The following is a 16,559-nucleotide window of genomic DNA, read 5'->3' on the forward strand; positions in this document are numbered from 1 at the left end:
CATGAAAGCTTAGGGACAGTAACCAGGCCCAGAGTTCAAGTCCCAGGACCAGCAGAGCACACACACACACACACACACACACACACACACACACACACACACACAAAGTAGCCTTGAGCATGAAAGCTTAGGGACAGTAACCAGGCCCAGAGTTCAAGTCCCAGGACCAGCAGAGCACACACACACACACACACATACACACACACACACACACACACACACACACACCCGAAGATTTGTACACACACACACACACACACACACACACACACACACACACACACACACACACACACACACACACACACACACACACACACACACACCCCGAAGATTTGTCTGCTAAGCCTGGCTTTCAGCATTGATCCTCAGAATCTCAGCCTCCTGAGTAGCTGAAATTGCAGACACATGAGATCCAGGTGCTTGGCTCATCTAAGTATTTTTCTTTAAGGCTATGTATGTACAGGTGCCAGGGGCTCATATCTATAATCCTAACTATGGGCTGAAAGTGGAAGGTTTGTGGTTTGGGCCATTCTGGGTAGACTCCATCTTAAAACTAATCATCAAATAAACAGGTGTGGCTCAAGAGGTAGAAGGGCAGTCTAGCCAGTTCAGATCCCCATATGATGTGGGGAGTACAGTGTGTGGTGGGAAATCTATGTTTAAAAAGATTGGATGTTTCAGCCGGGGGCTGGTAGCTCACACCTGTAATCCTAGCTACTCAGGAGGCTGAGATCTGAGAATTGCGGTTCAAAGCCAGCCTGAGCAAGAAAGTCTGTGAGACTCTTATCTCCACTTAACTGCCAGAAAACTAGAAGTGGTGCTGTGGCTCAAGTGGCAGAGTGCTAGCCTTGAGCTAAAGAGCTCAGGGACAGTGCCCAGGCCCAGAGTTCAAGCCCCATGACTGACAAAAAAACAAAAAAATAACCAATGAGCAAAAATGGCTCAAGTGATAGAGCACCGGCTTAGCAAGTAAGAGACCAGAGTTCAAACCTTAGCACCAAAAAAAAAAAAAAAAAAAAAAAGGATGTTTCATTTCTTAAGAAGATAAAAAGTTATGCAAAGGTTACCAAGGACAAGTAGACATCTAACAATTCCAAAGATGCAGGTTTTGAGTAAAGCTGTCCAGGCAGGAGAGGCTAGTTGAGAATTTGTGGAATGTCTTCTATAATTGTGATGATTAGAGACAAATAGAAATTCGACAAACAAGCAACTGTTGACTACTATTTCCCTCATCCGCGGTCTCTTCTGTGCGTGATGAGGAATTTCATTTTGGCTGATCTGACAGGCACAGGAAGGAGCCAGGTGCACAGGGACCGCGGGGGCTAAAGCCTGCAAGCTGGCCTTTCAGGAACTCTGACCACAGTGTGCTTAGAAAACCACTTCTAAATGGCGTTCAAAGCCCTAGAGTTTGTTAGAGAAAATCGTGCTGGCATTGATGGATTTCTCCTCCTCTGAAGGTTCACGAGAAAGGGGGTAGTATAAAGAATTAAATGATTCATTCCAAACATCTGATGGGTTCCCTTCAAATCCTCCCACTCTGACCCACTTCTTGTGGTTTGTTCCAGCCACCCCATCTGGGATGAGGTCATCTTGTTGGGGCACAGAAAGGATTCCAGGGGAACACACATCGTAATCTGTGGCTGCTTACAGCTTTCACTCCTCCTGCCTGCTCAGGGGGAAACAATGAACCTTCTCAGTGTTACATGTGCTCATTACAGAGATGGGGTTCATGTGTCTTTCATCTCCCCTCCCCCCAGGCACACAATCAATGTATTTATTATAACATCCTGGTTCTCAGAGGGGCTTGGGAACAGCCTAGGGTGGTCTATAATAATGTATATTTAATAATAAATGCATACATTCCTTAGGTACTGCAAGACATAAGAAGAAACCATCTTCTCCCTTTCCCCTACCCCCTCTTCCATCATCACCCTTCTCTTTTACAAATAACAAAAGCCACGATAGTGTGTGTGTGTGTGTGTGTGTGTGTGTGTGTGTGTGTGTGTGTGTGTGTGTGTGTGTGTGTGTGTGTGTGTGTGTGTATCAAAAGGATGTCTGGCTAGTTGAGAAAGGGAAATTAAATTACTTGAGAACATTCTTTCCTTAAAAAAAAAGTTTTTGTGTCCTCAGGTAGTTATGCATCGGGAGGATTTTCTAGAAGCCTGTTTTTCGAGTCCTTTTTGAATCTGGTTCCAAAGGTGTTCAGGTCAGCAGCCCACTCGCAAAGGGTGCCCTTCGGAGCTAAGCTGCCGTAGGATGGGCATTTTCTCAGTTCACTCCCGTGTCTCATGTCCTGGTCCCCACAGCTCTGAGTGCCTGAATATGTGCAGATACAGCTGCTCAGGACAAGGGAGAGGAAGAGGCCCCATGACGTGTGGACAGGGTACAGGAAAAGTAATTAACCTGGAAGAAAAGGAACAAAGCCCTCAGAGGGCAACATGTAGGTGTGCAGGGAGCAGCTTGGGGTGTGGGAAGAGTGGGTGAGAGGGGTCCTCAGCCATCAGCCTGTCTCTGCTTGCCGGTTAGGGGGGGACTGATTTTCCTGTGCTCCTCTAAGCCCCTGTGTCTTCATTTAAAATGGAAAAATGTTAATAGTATAATGCTTAGTCAAATTTTAACAGGAATCCTGGAAAGTGGCAAGTTCCCTGAGCCTCACTTTATCTGTAATGTAAGGTTAAAAATAAAACAACCTTTCTAACAAACATTGTTGTGAAAACCGAATGTAATAATATATGAGATCTGTTAGCATATTACAGATGCAGAATAAATGATCAGTAATTCAAGCTCTTATTAATGATGCAATAACATTTTTAAAGGCACTAAATGGCTTGAAATAATTTGCATCATTGGGTGATTCAATACACAGAGCAAACAATAATGTGTAGGTAGAAAAACAAGACAAAGTATGCAAATTCATTGGGTAAGAATACCATATTGAAGTTTGATTGCTTTTATTTCTTTGATAATTGAGAGGGAGATGTGGTAGTAGAACAAATGAATGTTTTCTTTTGTCCTAGAGTTAATTAAAATAAAATTATGGACCCATTCAATTTCAATGTACATGGATGAATACATTCGCATTATTAGCAAGATTAGTTTTTCTGACTCACAATAAAAAAGTACACCTGCAGTGGTGCCGACAGCATTTTTGACTTTGCCAGCAATGGTGAGGATCATTTCATCCTATGGTTGGGAGAGAGACTAAGTTTTGCTGCAGCTTTTGATTTTAGAGATATGATGATCTTGCCCACTGATGAAAGTCAGCCCAAGGGGGAGGGAATGAGGTATACTTACCAAGAAAAAAAGGATTGGGCTTGAAAAAGAGTTATTTTTTTAATATGTTTACAGCTAAGAAATCTTCAATCTCCAGTCGATTCAGATTTTTTTACTTTGTGTTAAGTAAGTTTTATATGAATGATCTCAAAAATAATTTTTCTTATTAACATTTGCTATGTTGAGCCCTATTTTTGGACACCAAAGTGTAATTCTGTGTAAGTGCTGAGAAGTGCTGGCAGGGCAGGAAGCTGGAGAGCCGAGGTAAGTTGTCTATACTCTTCCACTCCATGTTTGCTTTTTACTACATGATAAGCCTCTTAAAACTCACATGGGAAAGCAAGTACTCTAAACATCTGATTCTTTTTGGCTTTGGTCAAGAGACTGAATTATTGAGAAAATCCAACCTTTGGTAAAATACTGCTGCTGGAAGGACTTTTCAATGGAGTAAATACTGTAACCTCATTGTTTCCTAGGCAATACAGAGGGGGAGAAAATAAAAAATAACTGTAGACTGGAGCATGCTGGGTAGAGTGTGTGCATATGTTTCTTAGTGTCCAGAAGTGGCCTGCAAGGCTTGGTTTGCCTGGATTGCTTTCTTATCTTAGACAACAAATAATGCATTAAGGCAAAAACAAGATATTCTTCAGATTTTGGAAACTGACCAAGCCCTGTCATTCTTATACCATCTTCCTTTAGCCTGACCTTTTATAAATGCAGGTCACCTTGCTTCCTCTGAGGACTTGGAAACCATCAGTGGTTGTAGATTTCCATTCACAAAACTCCTTCTGGATGTTTCTCTGAGTTCTGATTATGGAGCAAGTGTAGGAAGACCCGGGAATGCCAGCTTTATCCAGATACTGTATCCAGACAGAGTCTGCCTTGGAGATGTCTTCTCTTTTGAATGCTCTTCAGCTCCCATCAGTTTCAAGTCCTAGGGTCAATTAGGGGAGCAAAGGGTGTTTCTTAAACACTGGACAACATGGTGGAGGTGAAGATCTGTTGTAAAATCTGAGGGATGTCCTTGGTATCCATGGCAATGAAAGAGCGGCCAGCTGGTAGAGTTCTCTGAAGCCTGCCAGGAGAGCAAGGGAAAGAGAATTACCATTACAAATCAGCACTTCCCTCCACCTCGGGCCCTGGAAAAACCAGGGCATCTGAATGGGTTCTGAGGAAAGGAAGTTTTTACACTTTCTACTACCTTGCCTGCAATTTAATTGGCTGTCACTAAGCAATGAAAGGCCTGGAAGGGAAACAGGGAGAGAGATGCAGTGATCTGAAAGAAAGGTCTTTTCAGTGAGAAAATCTGAATTTGAAAAGGGGAAAAAAGTTCTTCCTTTCATGACTTCCATTTCCTGGTACTTCATAGTCTCTTGGTAGATTTTTAGAACAGAGCCCTAGGGACCCATCTGGCATTAGCTTACCTGGCAAAATGTGTTGGCCTCGTACTATACTAGTTCCAATGCTTTTCGTTCCTGAACAACAAAAATGTTGCCCAGACAAATCCAGTGGTTCTCTTTTCTCTCCCTTTTTTACCTTAACCTATTCTTTTTCCTTCCTTCCTTCCTTCCTTCCTTCCTTCCTTCCTTCCTTCCTTCCTTCCTTCCTTCCTTCCTTCCTTCCTTCCTTCCTTCCTCCCTCCCTCCCTCTCTTCTCTTCCCCACCCTGCCCCATCATAAAACATGCAATCTGGCTTATCCAACTGGTTTTGATGATACTGAGGTATGGACTTATGGCAGTTTTTTAAAATACCAGTTTATCATTTGGAGCTAAAGAGGTTTTTTTTTTTTTTTTTTTTTTCCTTTTTTTTAAAATTCTGGACCCAGGGCTTGCACTTGGCTTGGACACTGTCCCTGGTAGCCCAGCGCCCTATCACTTGACACAGTTTCATTTCCAGTATTGTGTGTGTGTATGTGTGTGTGTGTGTGTGTGTGTGTGTCACTGTCCCTGGTAGCCCAGCGCTCTATCACTTGACACAGTTTCATTTCCAGTATTGTGTGTGTGTGTGTGTGTGTGTGTGTGTGTGTGTCACTGTCCCTGGTAGCCCAGCGCTCTATCACTTGACACAGTTTCACTTCCAGTATTGTGTGTGTGTGTGTGTGTGTGTGTGTCACTGTCCCTGGTAGCCCAGCGCTCTATCACTTGACACAGTTTCATTTCCAGTATTGTGTGTGTGTGTGTGTGTGTGTGTGTGTGTTTAATTGGAAATCTGAGTATCACGGACTTTCCTGCCCCAGCTGATTTCAAACTGTGCTCCTTAGATCTCACCTTCTTGAGTAGCTAGGATTACAGGCATGCCCCACCAGTGCCCACCTCCAAAGGCATTTTTGAAAGGACTAAAACTGTAAGATACAGTTGTATTCAAAAGAAGGCCTGCTTTCATTGTGCCAGCAAAGTTTGGTTTGGTAATGACATTTAATAAAAGTCAGCCATTCTGTGTAGTATCATAGATTTGGCATGCTCAGTACACCAGCTAATTCTGCAACATATCTTTTGCCAGTAGATGTTGGACCATTTCCCTAGGAAACCACAAGGGTATTATTGTCCTTTCTTAAGTATTCTAACAGGATCTGTTCACTAGAAAGACAAAATAGCCATTTCAGTAAAATTAGTATTTGTTGAGCTTTCTGCCTGCCCAATACTGGGATAGAGCAGAAGAAAGTCTGGGTAGAGAAGGACAAGGAAGTTCTAGAAGGTACAAAATGTTAACACATAAAAGTAAGACAAATGCAAAGTCTGTTACAACACAGTGACAAGATTATATAAAATTATGTCTGTCCTCAACTTTATTTTACAAGTAAGGTAAAGGAATAGAAAAAGGTGCCAGCACTTAAGATACCAAAATACTTCCTGATACAGAATCCTGTACCAGAGTGTGCAGGGAAAAGAGGTGCTGAACCAAACACAGGCCCTTGGTGTGCTCATTAGGGACTTTAAAAAAAATTCTTTTTTAAAAACAATTTTTTTGAGATGTGTTTTCTGCTTGTTCTAAGTAGTGTAAGCAGAGAAAAAACACAACTCCTTTCAGTTTATAATTCAAAAAGATAAATGTTAGGATGTTAAGTTATGAAAGTGCTTCCAGATCTCTCCTGTCAGATCATTCCCAGTGGTATTTACTGTTTGACCATAAATTTTTCTAGCATACCATCTATCTGTCTCCCCTATAAGGGATACACACACACACACACACACACACACACACACACACACACACATATATGTATATAATTTATTGAAGGGATAAGTTTATGGACATATACATACATGCCTGTATATATAAACATGAATGCATGCCTATGTATGTATGTATGTATGTATGTATGTATGTATGTATGCATGTATGTCTGTATGTCTGTATGTCTGTTTGCACGTGTAGGTCTGCATATAATACATCTAAACACATACATACAAATTCTCATGCTAGTAAAATAGTGGATGCTTACTATTTTTTTTTGTTTTTGGTGGTCATGGGGCCTGAACTCTGGGCCTGGGTGCTGTCCCTTAGCTCTTCAGCTCAAGGCTAGAGCTCTACCATTTGAGCCACAGCGCCATTCTAGCTTTTGTTGCTTGTGTGGTGCTGAGGAATTGAATCCAGGGCCTCATGCATGCAAGGCAAGCACTCTACCATTGAGCCACCTTCCTAGGTCTGATGCTTACTATTTTGAACATGATTTGAACACAAACTGATTAGACTGAGCTTGAGACTTTGATATAATTATAGTATCAAATATACAAAATATTGTCTAACTTATTAGCAGACAAATACACTTGCTAGTTATTTTATTGTCACTTTAAATATAAACTGAAAAGCCATTTCACTTAAAATTATAATTGCTAACCTAAACATAGGCTAGAGAATCACATCTGCTCACCCAGACTTTAAGCTCCTTGAGGGTAATGTCTCTAGATTCTGTTCTTCCTTCCTACCTCACTCCATGGTGCTAAGCCCATGACACAGCATGCAACAGAACTCATTGGCTGCACATTTTCTCTTTTCTTTATCTTGTGGCTGCACTTACCTGGTTGCTTGATCGCCTAAAGATCCAATAAAAATAGCAAAAGCATTTACTTGAGGGTTACTTGTCAGGATTTGGGCAAACTTGGTTGGATGTATTCCATATCGTGACAGATTTGCATCACTCAAGACTATGACAAAGTACTCATCAGCTTCTTCTTTGACAATTTCCTTGATAGCATGTTCTGTTCCTTCTAGCGTGTGGTCCCCACTCATGCAGAACTGGGCGTGAGCATGCATCGTCTGGAGGTAAGAGACAGGGCACAAAAATGCCATGGGTAAGAAACTTCCCATTCATAAACATAATGATTTTTTTGACAGTAAGAATGCAGAATCACTATTTGATTTGCACAGTACAGTGACAATAGTACACACTAACTTTTTAACTTTTGTTAGAAACAGGAAATATTACAAAACTATCACAATGGACACTTAGCTTCAAAACGCAAGCTTCCATTTAAAGTAAGAAAATGTAGGAAAATAGAAAATCTGGTATTCCCTGGAGGATAGATATTATATGAGGAAGAGGAAAATAAGCAATGGGTTGAATTTCCACTAAACAAAGTTATTCTGTAATACTTAACAATGAACTTAGTAACAATGGAGAAATTTGTTTTGAAATCACAATGTATGTTTCTATTGCAGATTTAAGAAGGTTAAATTGAACTTATCATTAGAAATTACTAAGAAATAGAAACATTGGAGTTAGAAAATAGTCTAAAAAGTCATTCTTTCTACTTCAGGCATGTAGAAGAACATGTAGGATATATGAAGAGAGGCAGGTTATGGAATCCTAGTGCAACACTGAGATTTATTATTCCAATGTAATACTGAGGACTCTAAAAAGAGGTAGGGGCCTGATGCCTGTGGCTCACACCTGTAATCCTAGCTACTCAGGAGGCTGAGATCTGAGGATCATGGTTTGAAGCCAGCCCAGGCAGGAAACTCTGTGAGACTCTTACCTCCAATTAATCACAGAAAAAGCTGGAATTGGTGCTGTGTCTCCAGTGGTAGAGCACTAGCTTTGGGCAAAAGTTATATGGTAGAGAAAAGGATTTGGGGACACGATGGGTATTTTCTCTGTTTAATGGTTGAATGTGAAATAGAAAATCATTTTCTTTCTTCTACCTATTGCTTCTTCAATGAATGTTTCAGTCTTTAATCTGACAGGAGTTTTCTAATATAGACTTAACTGAATACTTACCTTCAGAATTTCTAGTCTTTGCTTATTGTCCTTGGGGACTTTGTTCATTGGCACTAGGCCAATGTTATAGCCATCTCCTGAATGTCCAGCGATGTCATACTACATGCAAGAGTCAGAGAATTAGAAATCTGTTACATAGTGTATAATCATTGAGCTTATATATTGCCTACTCCTTGGACTTGTACTGTCCGAAGTTGCTCAGCCTTTGGTCATAAAGATATGGAAACAGATACGTGTTTATCAACAAAGGCAAACACTCTATAAATTTATTCATTTCTGATCTACCTTCTTCTGCAATCTCTGCTCTACAGCATATGATGAGGATTAAGGGACTCCCCTACATTTCATTGATAACTTTCAGAGGAGGCTCACTTAATACTCCCACCTCTCCAAACAGAATAATGGGCAGAATTCTAGGTAGCCCTCAAGATTCCAACCACCAGTGCCAATGTTCTTTATGATCTTCTCCCCATAAGGTTAGGCAGGACTTGTAAATCCAATGGATCATCCAGATTATGCTAATTGAACACATACTTTTCAGATGATATTAAGTTTGCTTTTCTTTGAGTTAATTGAAAAGGAGATAATCTAGGTGGTCTAATCAGATATGGTGTGTGTGTGTGTACCTGTCCTGGGGCTTGAACTCAGGGTCTGGGCACTGCCCCTGAGCTTTTTTGCTCAAGGCTAGTGCTGTGGCTAGAGCCACAGCTCCCCTCTTTTCTGCTTAATTGAGATGAGTCTCACAGACTTTCCTGCTGGGGCTGGCTTCAAACTGTGATCCTCAGATCTCAGCCTCCTGAGTAGCTAAGATTATAGGCATAAGCCACTAGCCCCCAGTCCCAAAAAGGTTTTTTAGAAGCCTTTAAAATTTTCTGGTTGGTGGCAGAAGAGTAAGACAGATTGGAGGTGTGAGGGGGATCTGATGTGAGGAAGCATCTCTGACTGAGATGGAGGGGACCATGGGTAATAGATAAGGGGCTGAGAACAATCCCACCCAGATGAGACTGGAAGGGAAACAAAGAATCTCTGTCTATAATCATGATGAAAAGAATTCAGCCAAGTTGAGCTTGCAAGCAGGTACTTTACTAGAGTCTCCAGATAAGAATTCAGTACAGCTGACAGTGTGATGTCAGCTTTATAAGACCCTAAGCAGATACCCTAACGGGACTTGCTTGGACTTCTGACCTACAGATACGAAGAGTTTGTTAATGGGTATTATTAGAAGGTACTATGGTTGTAGTGATTGGTTCACAACAAAATAAATACATGATAGTTCCTTCTTTTCCCCAAACTGAAATGTATTAATTGCAGAAATTACAGAAAAGTACAAAAAAACCCCACAAAAGTTAAAGCTCCCCATAATCTCATTAAGCACAATCTCTGATAACAGGGCATTGTAGAAGTGCCATTAATTCTTTATTTTGTGTGCACACAGGAAGTCTTGTCTTACTGAGAAAAGCCTAAGGGCTAGAAATCAGATATAGTTCTTTTAGAGAATCTGGAAGAATTTCAGCTAAACTGTATTTGAAAGAAGGCGGTTCTCTCTGTTGAATTTGTCCTCTCCCAAATTCCTCTGTTCTTTTTTTCCCCTCAAAGAACTTCCATAATGTTGATATGAAATCTCTTGGGCAACTGGGGCATCTGTGAAGAATGAGGTGTGCATATGGGGCAAAAGACTTTGGGGAGCATTTGGGATTTTAGGGGATGAAATGTATAAACATCACTAATACTTCCAACTTACCATGAGTTACCTTCGAACAGTAACTGTACAAAGAGCACTCTCAGCCATATGAGGAAATACAATCATTTCTTTGCATGTCTGCTCCTTTGGAAATGGTGAGCCCTTTGAAGGCCAGTCCAGATCAGATTCATCTTTGCATTTTTAGGGTCTGTGCATATTTATTGCACAAATTCTCCAAGAAAGTTTTGCAATCAAGTTGGAGCAAGACGCAGCTTTCCTTTTGCCTGTGTTCTACATACTTTAACAACTCATCTGGAGGCTGAAACACGCTGTTCTACCTCAGGATCACATGCTCAATGGTAGTCAGCCCAAGCTAGCTAACAAAAATCAACTCAAACTGTTCTAAAACCTAATATGCCATTCTAAAATGGCATTATTGATTAGGCAGCAAGGAATCTGAAGATAAGTGTGCGATTTAAAAGGTCAAGGGAAGTGCCAATTGAACCCAAGGGTATTAGCTAGGTAATAATCTATAGTTCTACCTGGCTAGCCTTTCTTCATGTCATACACGTCAATATAAAATGAATAATGCTCTGAAAGGTCAAAGATGCTGGGTATGGCTCTGACATTAACAAGCCTTTTGATCTAGAGCAAGTCACTTAACCTCTCCAAGGCTCTTTCCTATCCTGGCTTACATGACCTCGGACATCCATTGTTTATAAATCACTTGGCCTCTCTGGTAATTAAGGATCACCTGAGTTTTACTACATCCCAAGGACATTTCAAGGAAAGGACAATACATTTAGTGATTACAATGTTTGACATCTGCATAGTTCTTCACAGTATACAAAGTGTTTTCACAGATGTGATCTCATTTTGATTCTCCACAACCTTTGGTGCAGGTATCCCTCCACTTCACAATGAGGAAACTTTACTTAAGGTCATAGAGTTAGTGGCACACATGGATGCCAAATTCATGTGTTCTGACTCTAAATTCAATGTATTTACTTTAAAAAATAATGCCCCAATTACCCCTCCATCTGTACTTAAGCTTTTTGAATGGTTAGCCTGGCCAATATTTCTACATTAACAATTGAGTCAATTTTGAAATTTTGTTTATCTTTGCATGGATTCAGGAAGATGATCTTTGACCCTATCTTTAAGTAGCCATATGACTTTATTCAAAGCCTAAGCTAGTGACAGGATCATTAGTATCCATTTTTAAACCTATGAAACATTCCTGAGGTACTAGGAAAAGAATAATTATAGACACCAAACTAAGTTCTTGACAGAAGGAATTTTCTCAGCAGGTGTCAGTTTGTGAGAGTCATACCTTTCCTTGGCTTCTGGAAGTTACCCAGCTTTCTTTTCCTTCCTTCCTTCCTTGCTTTCTTTTCCTTGCTTCCTTGCTTTCCCTCCCTTCCTCTCTTTCTTTCTTTCTTTCTCTTTCTTTCTTCTTTCTTTCTTTCTTTCTTTCTTTCTTTCTTTCTTTCTTTCTTTCTTTCTTTCTTTCTTTCTTTCTTTTCTTTCTTTCTTGTCGTGGAGCTTGAACTCTGGGCCTGGGTGCTGTCCCTCAGCTCTTCAGCTCAAGGCCAGTGCTCTACCACTTGAGCTGCCACTTCTGGTTTTCTAGTGGTTAAATGGAGGTAAGAGTCTTACGGACTTTTTTGCCTGGGCTGGCTTTGAACCATGATCCTCAGATCTCGGCCTCCTGAGTAGCTAGGATTATAGGCATGAGCCACTGGTGCCTGGCTTACCCAGCTTTCTTGACCAAAACATCTTGGAGGAAAAATAAAATCTATTATACTGCTTTTGGATGGAGAGATGCTGAGAACAGGAAAATATAGAAATGTAAGTGGATATTTGTTGCCAGGAATAATAGTTCACTGCTGTAATCCAGCATTCAGAAGGTTGATACATCTGAATCATAAGTCTGAGGCTAAGCTGGAGCTGCATGAGACCCCATCTTAAACAAAAAGTATGTTTAGTTCTAAATTACAGTTAAAAAATACAGAATGGATAGAAATAAAACAACTGTAATAAATACAGAGAAAACAATTAAGGAGTGTAGAAGTGGGGCTGGAAGCCCTGGCTTTTCAGTCTACCTGTGTGACTTTGGGCTAAGCACTTAACTACTTTGAATCTTGATTTTCATATCTGCAAAAGAGAGTTTGGTAAAGATGATTTTCAGGGTCACTCCTATCCACAAGGGACTAGCTATGGCATTTCTATGGAAAGTCAATGGTGTATCAAGAACTACAAGGGAACGCTGGCTTTCCTTAGTTTTAGAAACACCTATACTTTGTTCCCACCTGTCTAGGGAACTGTAAGTCAACTAAAAAAAGTGAGGATGACATCTTTTCTAAAAAGAAAGCACTGGGATAAAATGAGACCTTATCTAAGAAAGTAACAGACACAAAAAAAAGATGGAGGAGTGACTGCTGTGGTAAAGCAGCTGCCTAGGAAGGATCGAGGAGGGGAGTGGGGTAAAGTACTGCCCATTCTTCTGAGCCCCCCCCCCCCCCCCCCGCAGGGTTCCTTGTGGAACTGGTTTATATGCTTCTATAGAAACAACACAGTTAAGGCCTTTTCATTTTTTAAAGTCCAATTTTTTAATAATGGAACAAATCTGTGTTAGAGGAGAGTCACCAAACTTTGGGTATTTTTTAGTACTTTGAAGGAAAAAATATGAATGCATTAAGAGGTTTTGGAAAGGAGATCTATTTTAAGATTACAGTGAAAATATTCCCGAGGGCTCGGCAAAAATCATGAGCAGCAAATTAAAGTGAAATGAAGAGAATAAATGCTTTTTGACTAAAACAAAGTGGTTTCATATAACCATTATTTCTCCACCTTTCATTGTAGTTCTAGGAGCTATATGAACATGAACAATTATGCTCATTATAAGCTTAGAGGAGTTTATGCTGATTCTAGGCAAATGATGTTGCTTTTGTCCTAAGTGAATGCCCTTGTGGGAATGACTGAATTTGGATGGTAGAATGATTATGAGAACCTTCAAAAACACAAAATGGCTTAGAAATGTGCTTTGCCATTGAATTACCTTTCCCTCTCACTAATTCTTGCTCAAACCCTGTGGTTTGGCATGGGCCATGTGAATGTGGAAAAGAAGAGGGGGCAGACCCCAAGTGAGTAGACTGTAATGACCACAGCTCAGCCACTGAGTTCCCGCCAAACAAAACACAGCAGATGCCTAGAGAGTTGGGGCGTGGGGGAGAGCTCGGCTCACCATGCCAGCCAGGGGCTACTGGAGGCTTCCAAGACAGACCAGACACCTCTACAGCCTAGGGTAACTGCAGGAGGACATCAACCGCGGCCTGAAACTGGGGATGGGCAGTCTCAGCACACGCTGTTGAATCCTGAAGACACTAGGAGACATGCCATGTTTGGTTGTGGGATATAAAAATTTCACAAGAGCTCTTCAACTGTCTTCTGTAGGTGTACTGTTCTATATTTTCTGAGTAAATGACACCCTTTCATTAGATATTTCTAATCCTTCACCTCTTTCACAAATGAAAAACTGAAAGTGCAGAGAAGAACAGATACATTAGGAATGTGGTCATATAAACTAAGAATGCAGAGCAAAGTATATGGTACACAGTCACCTGATCTATATACACCCAATTCCTCTAAGAAGATCCCCCAAATCCACTGATTTTTCTTTTGTGATCACCTGCAGGGAGGGGATCTGGGTGTTCTTCTTTTTCATACTTCTTGCACTTTGTGCTACGTGTACCCATGACTTGTAACCCTAAACACTGCATTAGAAACAGTAAACATTTTCATAGGGTGTGAGTTGTTCCATTCTATTTCCTTTCTGTCCTCTAGAAACTTCTGGGGACCCTAGTAGAGATGGGGCCCTGTGGCCAATAAAATCTCAGACACAGTTTGGGATATTATACAAAGTCTCCAATGTGCCTGCTGGGAGGGAAGGACAGCCTGCAGAAGCTCTTAGGATGCTGTTGCAAGTGGAAAAACCCAGATTGCGTGTGTGTGTGTTTGTGTGTGTATGTGCGCGCACATGCAAAGGCATCTGAAATCAGGGTCTGAGCACTGTCCTTGAGCTTTTGTGCTTAAGGCTGGTGCTCTGCGCCACTTCTGTGTGTGTGTGTGTGTGTGTGTGTGTGTGTGTGTGTGTGTGTGTGTGTCTGTGTCTGTGTGTGTGTCTGTGTGTGGTTAATTGAAGATCAGAGTGGCATGGACTTTCCTGCTCGGGGCTGCTTCTAACCAGGATCCTCAGATCTCAGCCTTCTGAACAGCTTGGGTTACAGGTATGAGTCACTGTTACCAGGCCTAAAACTCAAATACTTGTAAACACTCAGTGGCATCTGGCTATTTATACACAATATATACAACATACAATGATACCTATCCACTCAGTGGTTATGGGTGGCCCAAATGAGTTAAGAATAATATTCTACTATTCTGTGCTAAAAAGGAGCTAAAATAGTTTATATATACCTATATTTACATTTTCCCTTGACTCATAAAACATAAAAAAGTGAATAATATAAATCCAAGGAGATTAAAATATAAAGAGGGAGAGAGAGGGCCAAGGGAAAGAATACCAGGCTTCAAGTTCATTATAAGACTGCCACAATGGTCTTTGGTATTGGCTCTTAGCTTCCTGGCAACTAGTACCAAGAAGGAATTCTGAACAATTCTGTGGTGTTCACTTGTCACAAGGAACAAGAGCTACTGCTCCTTCACAGAGCTACGCCTCAGGGTGAATGTCCATATCTTATTTGTATTTGAATCTTGCATTGGTACAGAGTCTGCAGCCTGTGGCACTCACTGCCTAAGGCTGCCCTTTCCCTTCAACTGATTCTAAAAGGACTTTTTCTTGTTGAACTTCATATAAGCGACTCTAGGAGACTTAGTGGGCAGAATCCTTAATAACAAACTTAAAGTAAATGAAGTGCTGGATCCCTTCTATCTGTTTCTTGTATGCAGCATAATATAGAACCATCAGAAGCACTCCTGAGGTACCAGGGGAATGTGAGTCTGAATAGTAATCTAAGATCACCTGTTCCTGAAGGACATCTTTGATCCAAAATATAATCTAGTGTCTATGAACAGGTGGTGTTCTTTACACACAGTTGCACCCACAACATTTCTCTCTACTGAATGTTTGCTGATAATTCCACAGTATGGGACTAAGTTCAAGGTCATGTGCTCTGGTAGGGACTACAGGTGCAGTTAACTCTCAGCAGCTGAGGGGGAACAGATTAGAAGGTTCATGTTGGATATGAACATAACAATCTGGGGATCCTTTCTTCATGCTCAGAACTGAAAGGAAGGGTGTGAAGCAAACCAAGCAACAAAATGGGAATAGCTTAAATAGGAGACTGCTTTACTCCTGGGCAGGGAGGTAGGGTTGGGAGGTATCTTTACTGTCAGTTGCAGAGACACCAATTACTGTGCAGCCTTTGTCCACGTGGAAAGGAAAAGTGATGCTGGGGCCGTGTGCTCTGAGGCTGCACCAAGAGGCTGTGTAAAGGGCAATGGGGCAATAATGGGTGTTAGGATGAGGATGGGAGACTGAGAAATCTGGAAAGAGACTATGCTTCCATGGTTAAAATCCCACAACTTGTAAGAAGTGGTGCTTTCTTCAGTAGCCATTAGCCCTTTAAATTATTAGAGCAGATAAAGCAAAAGGCTCACATTCTCTACACACTGATGAATGAGCTGGTAAGAGGATGATTTTTGTCAGCCCAGCAGGGTGAGGATGTCTGGCCTGTGGGCTGTGTAAGGCTCAAGAGATCGTTTGGAAATTGACAGCACAGACATGTATGTTTCTTGTTCCTTACCAGCTGCCTGTGGCCATTTGTCTGTGCTGATAGTTTTATATGGCCCATGAATGATGTGACAAATGTTCAAATGGCTCCTGGTACATTAAAAAAAAAAAAAAAGATTCCCCACCTCTGTATCTGATATCATGATTATCTACCATCACCATGCTCTAACTCAGGGCTCACCCCCAGGCAGATGCGGTAAAGATACCTCATCATCCTCAGCTCCTGCAATTACCTTGAACTTCTCTTCATAGTTCTCGAAAGCTTCCATGACCATACACACGGCCTCCATTGAGCGCTCAAGCCGGCCATCCACCCCATTGAAGCGATACATGCTGCCAGACACATCCACCACCAGGCGGAGGCGCTTGGGTTTCTCTTGTGGGCTGCCCAGCTGAAGGAAGGAATGACAGACAAAGCTTGTGAACTAGAAACCCAGCATTGGATGCTGCCCAGGGTTTCTGGGCTCTCTCAAAGGTTCTAGGGTGCCAGCCCTGAAATTGGCAGTTCAGCATAGGAGCGCCCCCTGCTCAAGCCTGTCTGACAGGGGGAAAGGTGTCTATGGATTGT

General features: G+C 41.4%; 1 protein-coding gene across 2 annotated transcripts in view; it reads right to left on the bottom strand.

The window, feature by feature from the left end:
• Positions 1 to 2,754: 2,754 nt before the first annotated feature.
• Vwa8 (von Willebrand factor A domain containing 8) overlaps positions 2,755 to 16,559 on the bottom strand; it is a 281,922-nt gene continuing 268,117 nt past the window's right edge. The window contains exons 42-45 of one of the 2 annotated variants that reach the window (XM_070026692.1): positions 16,225 to 16,383; positions 8,496 to 8,594; positions 7,296 to 7,534; positions 2,755 to 4,351 (exon numbers count right to left, since the gene is read on the bottom strand). In XM_070026692.1, the coding sequence (XP_069882793.1) occupies positions 4,243 to 4,351; positions 7,296 to 7,534; positions 8,496 to 8,594; positions 16,225 to 16,383 (606 nt within the window). In that variant the 3' untranslated portion in view covers positions 2,755 to 4,242. The remainder of the gene's footprint in view (positions 4,352 to 7,295; positions 7,535 to 8,495; positions 8,595 to 16,224; positions 16,384 to 16,559) is intronic. The other variant, XM_070026693.1, reaches the window with a different exon arrangement.

The sequence above is a fragment of the Dipodomys merriami genome, unplaced genomic scaffold (assembly GCF_024711535.1).
Source record: "Dipodomys merriami isolate MVZ:Mamm:240054 unplaced genomic scaffold, mDipMer1.0.p SCAF_188, whole genome shotgun sequence".
NCBI classification, from domain to species: Eukaryota; Metazoa; Chordata; class Mammalia; order Rodentia; family Heteromyidae; genus Dipodomys; species Dipodomys merriami.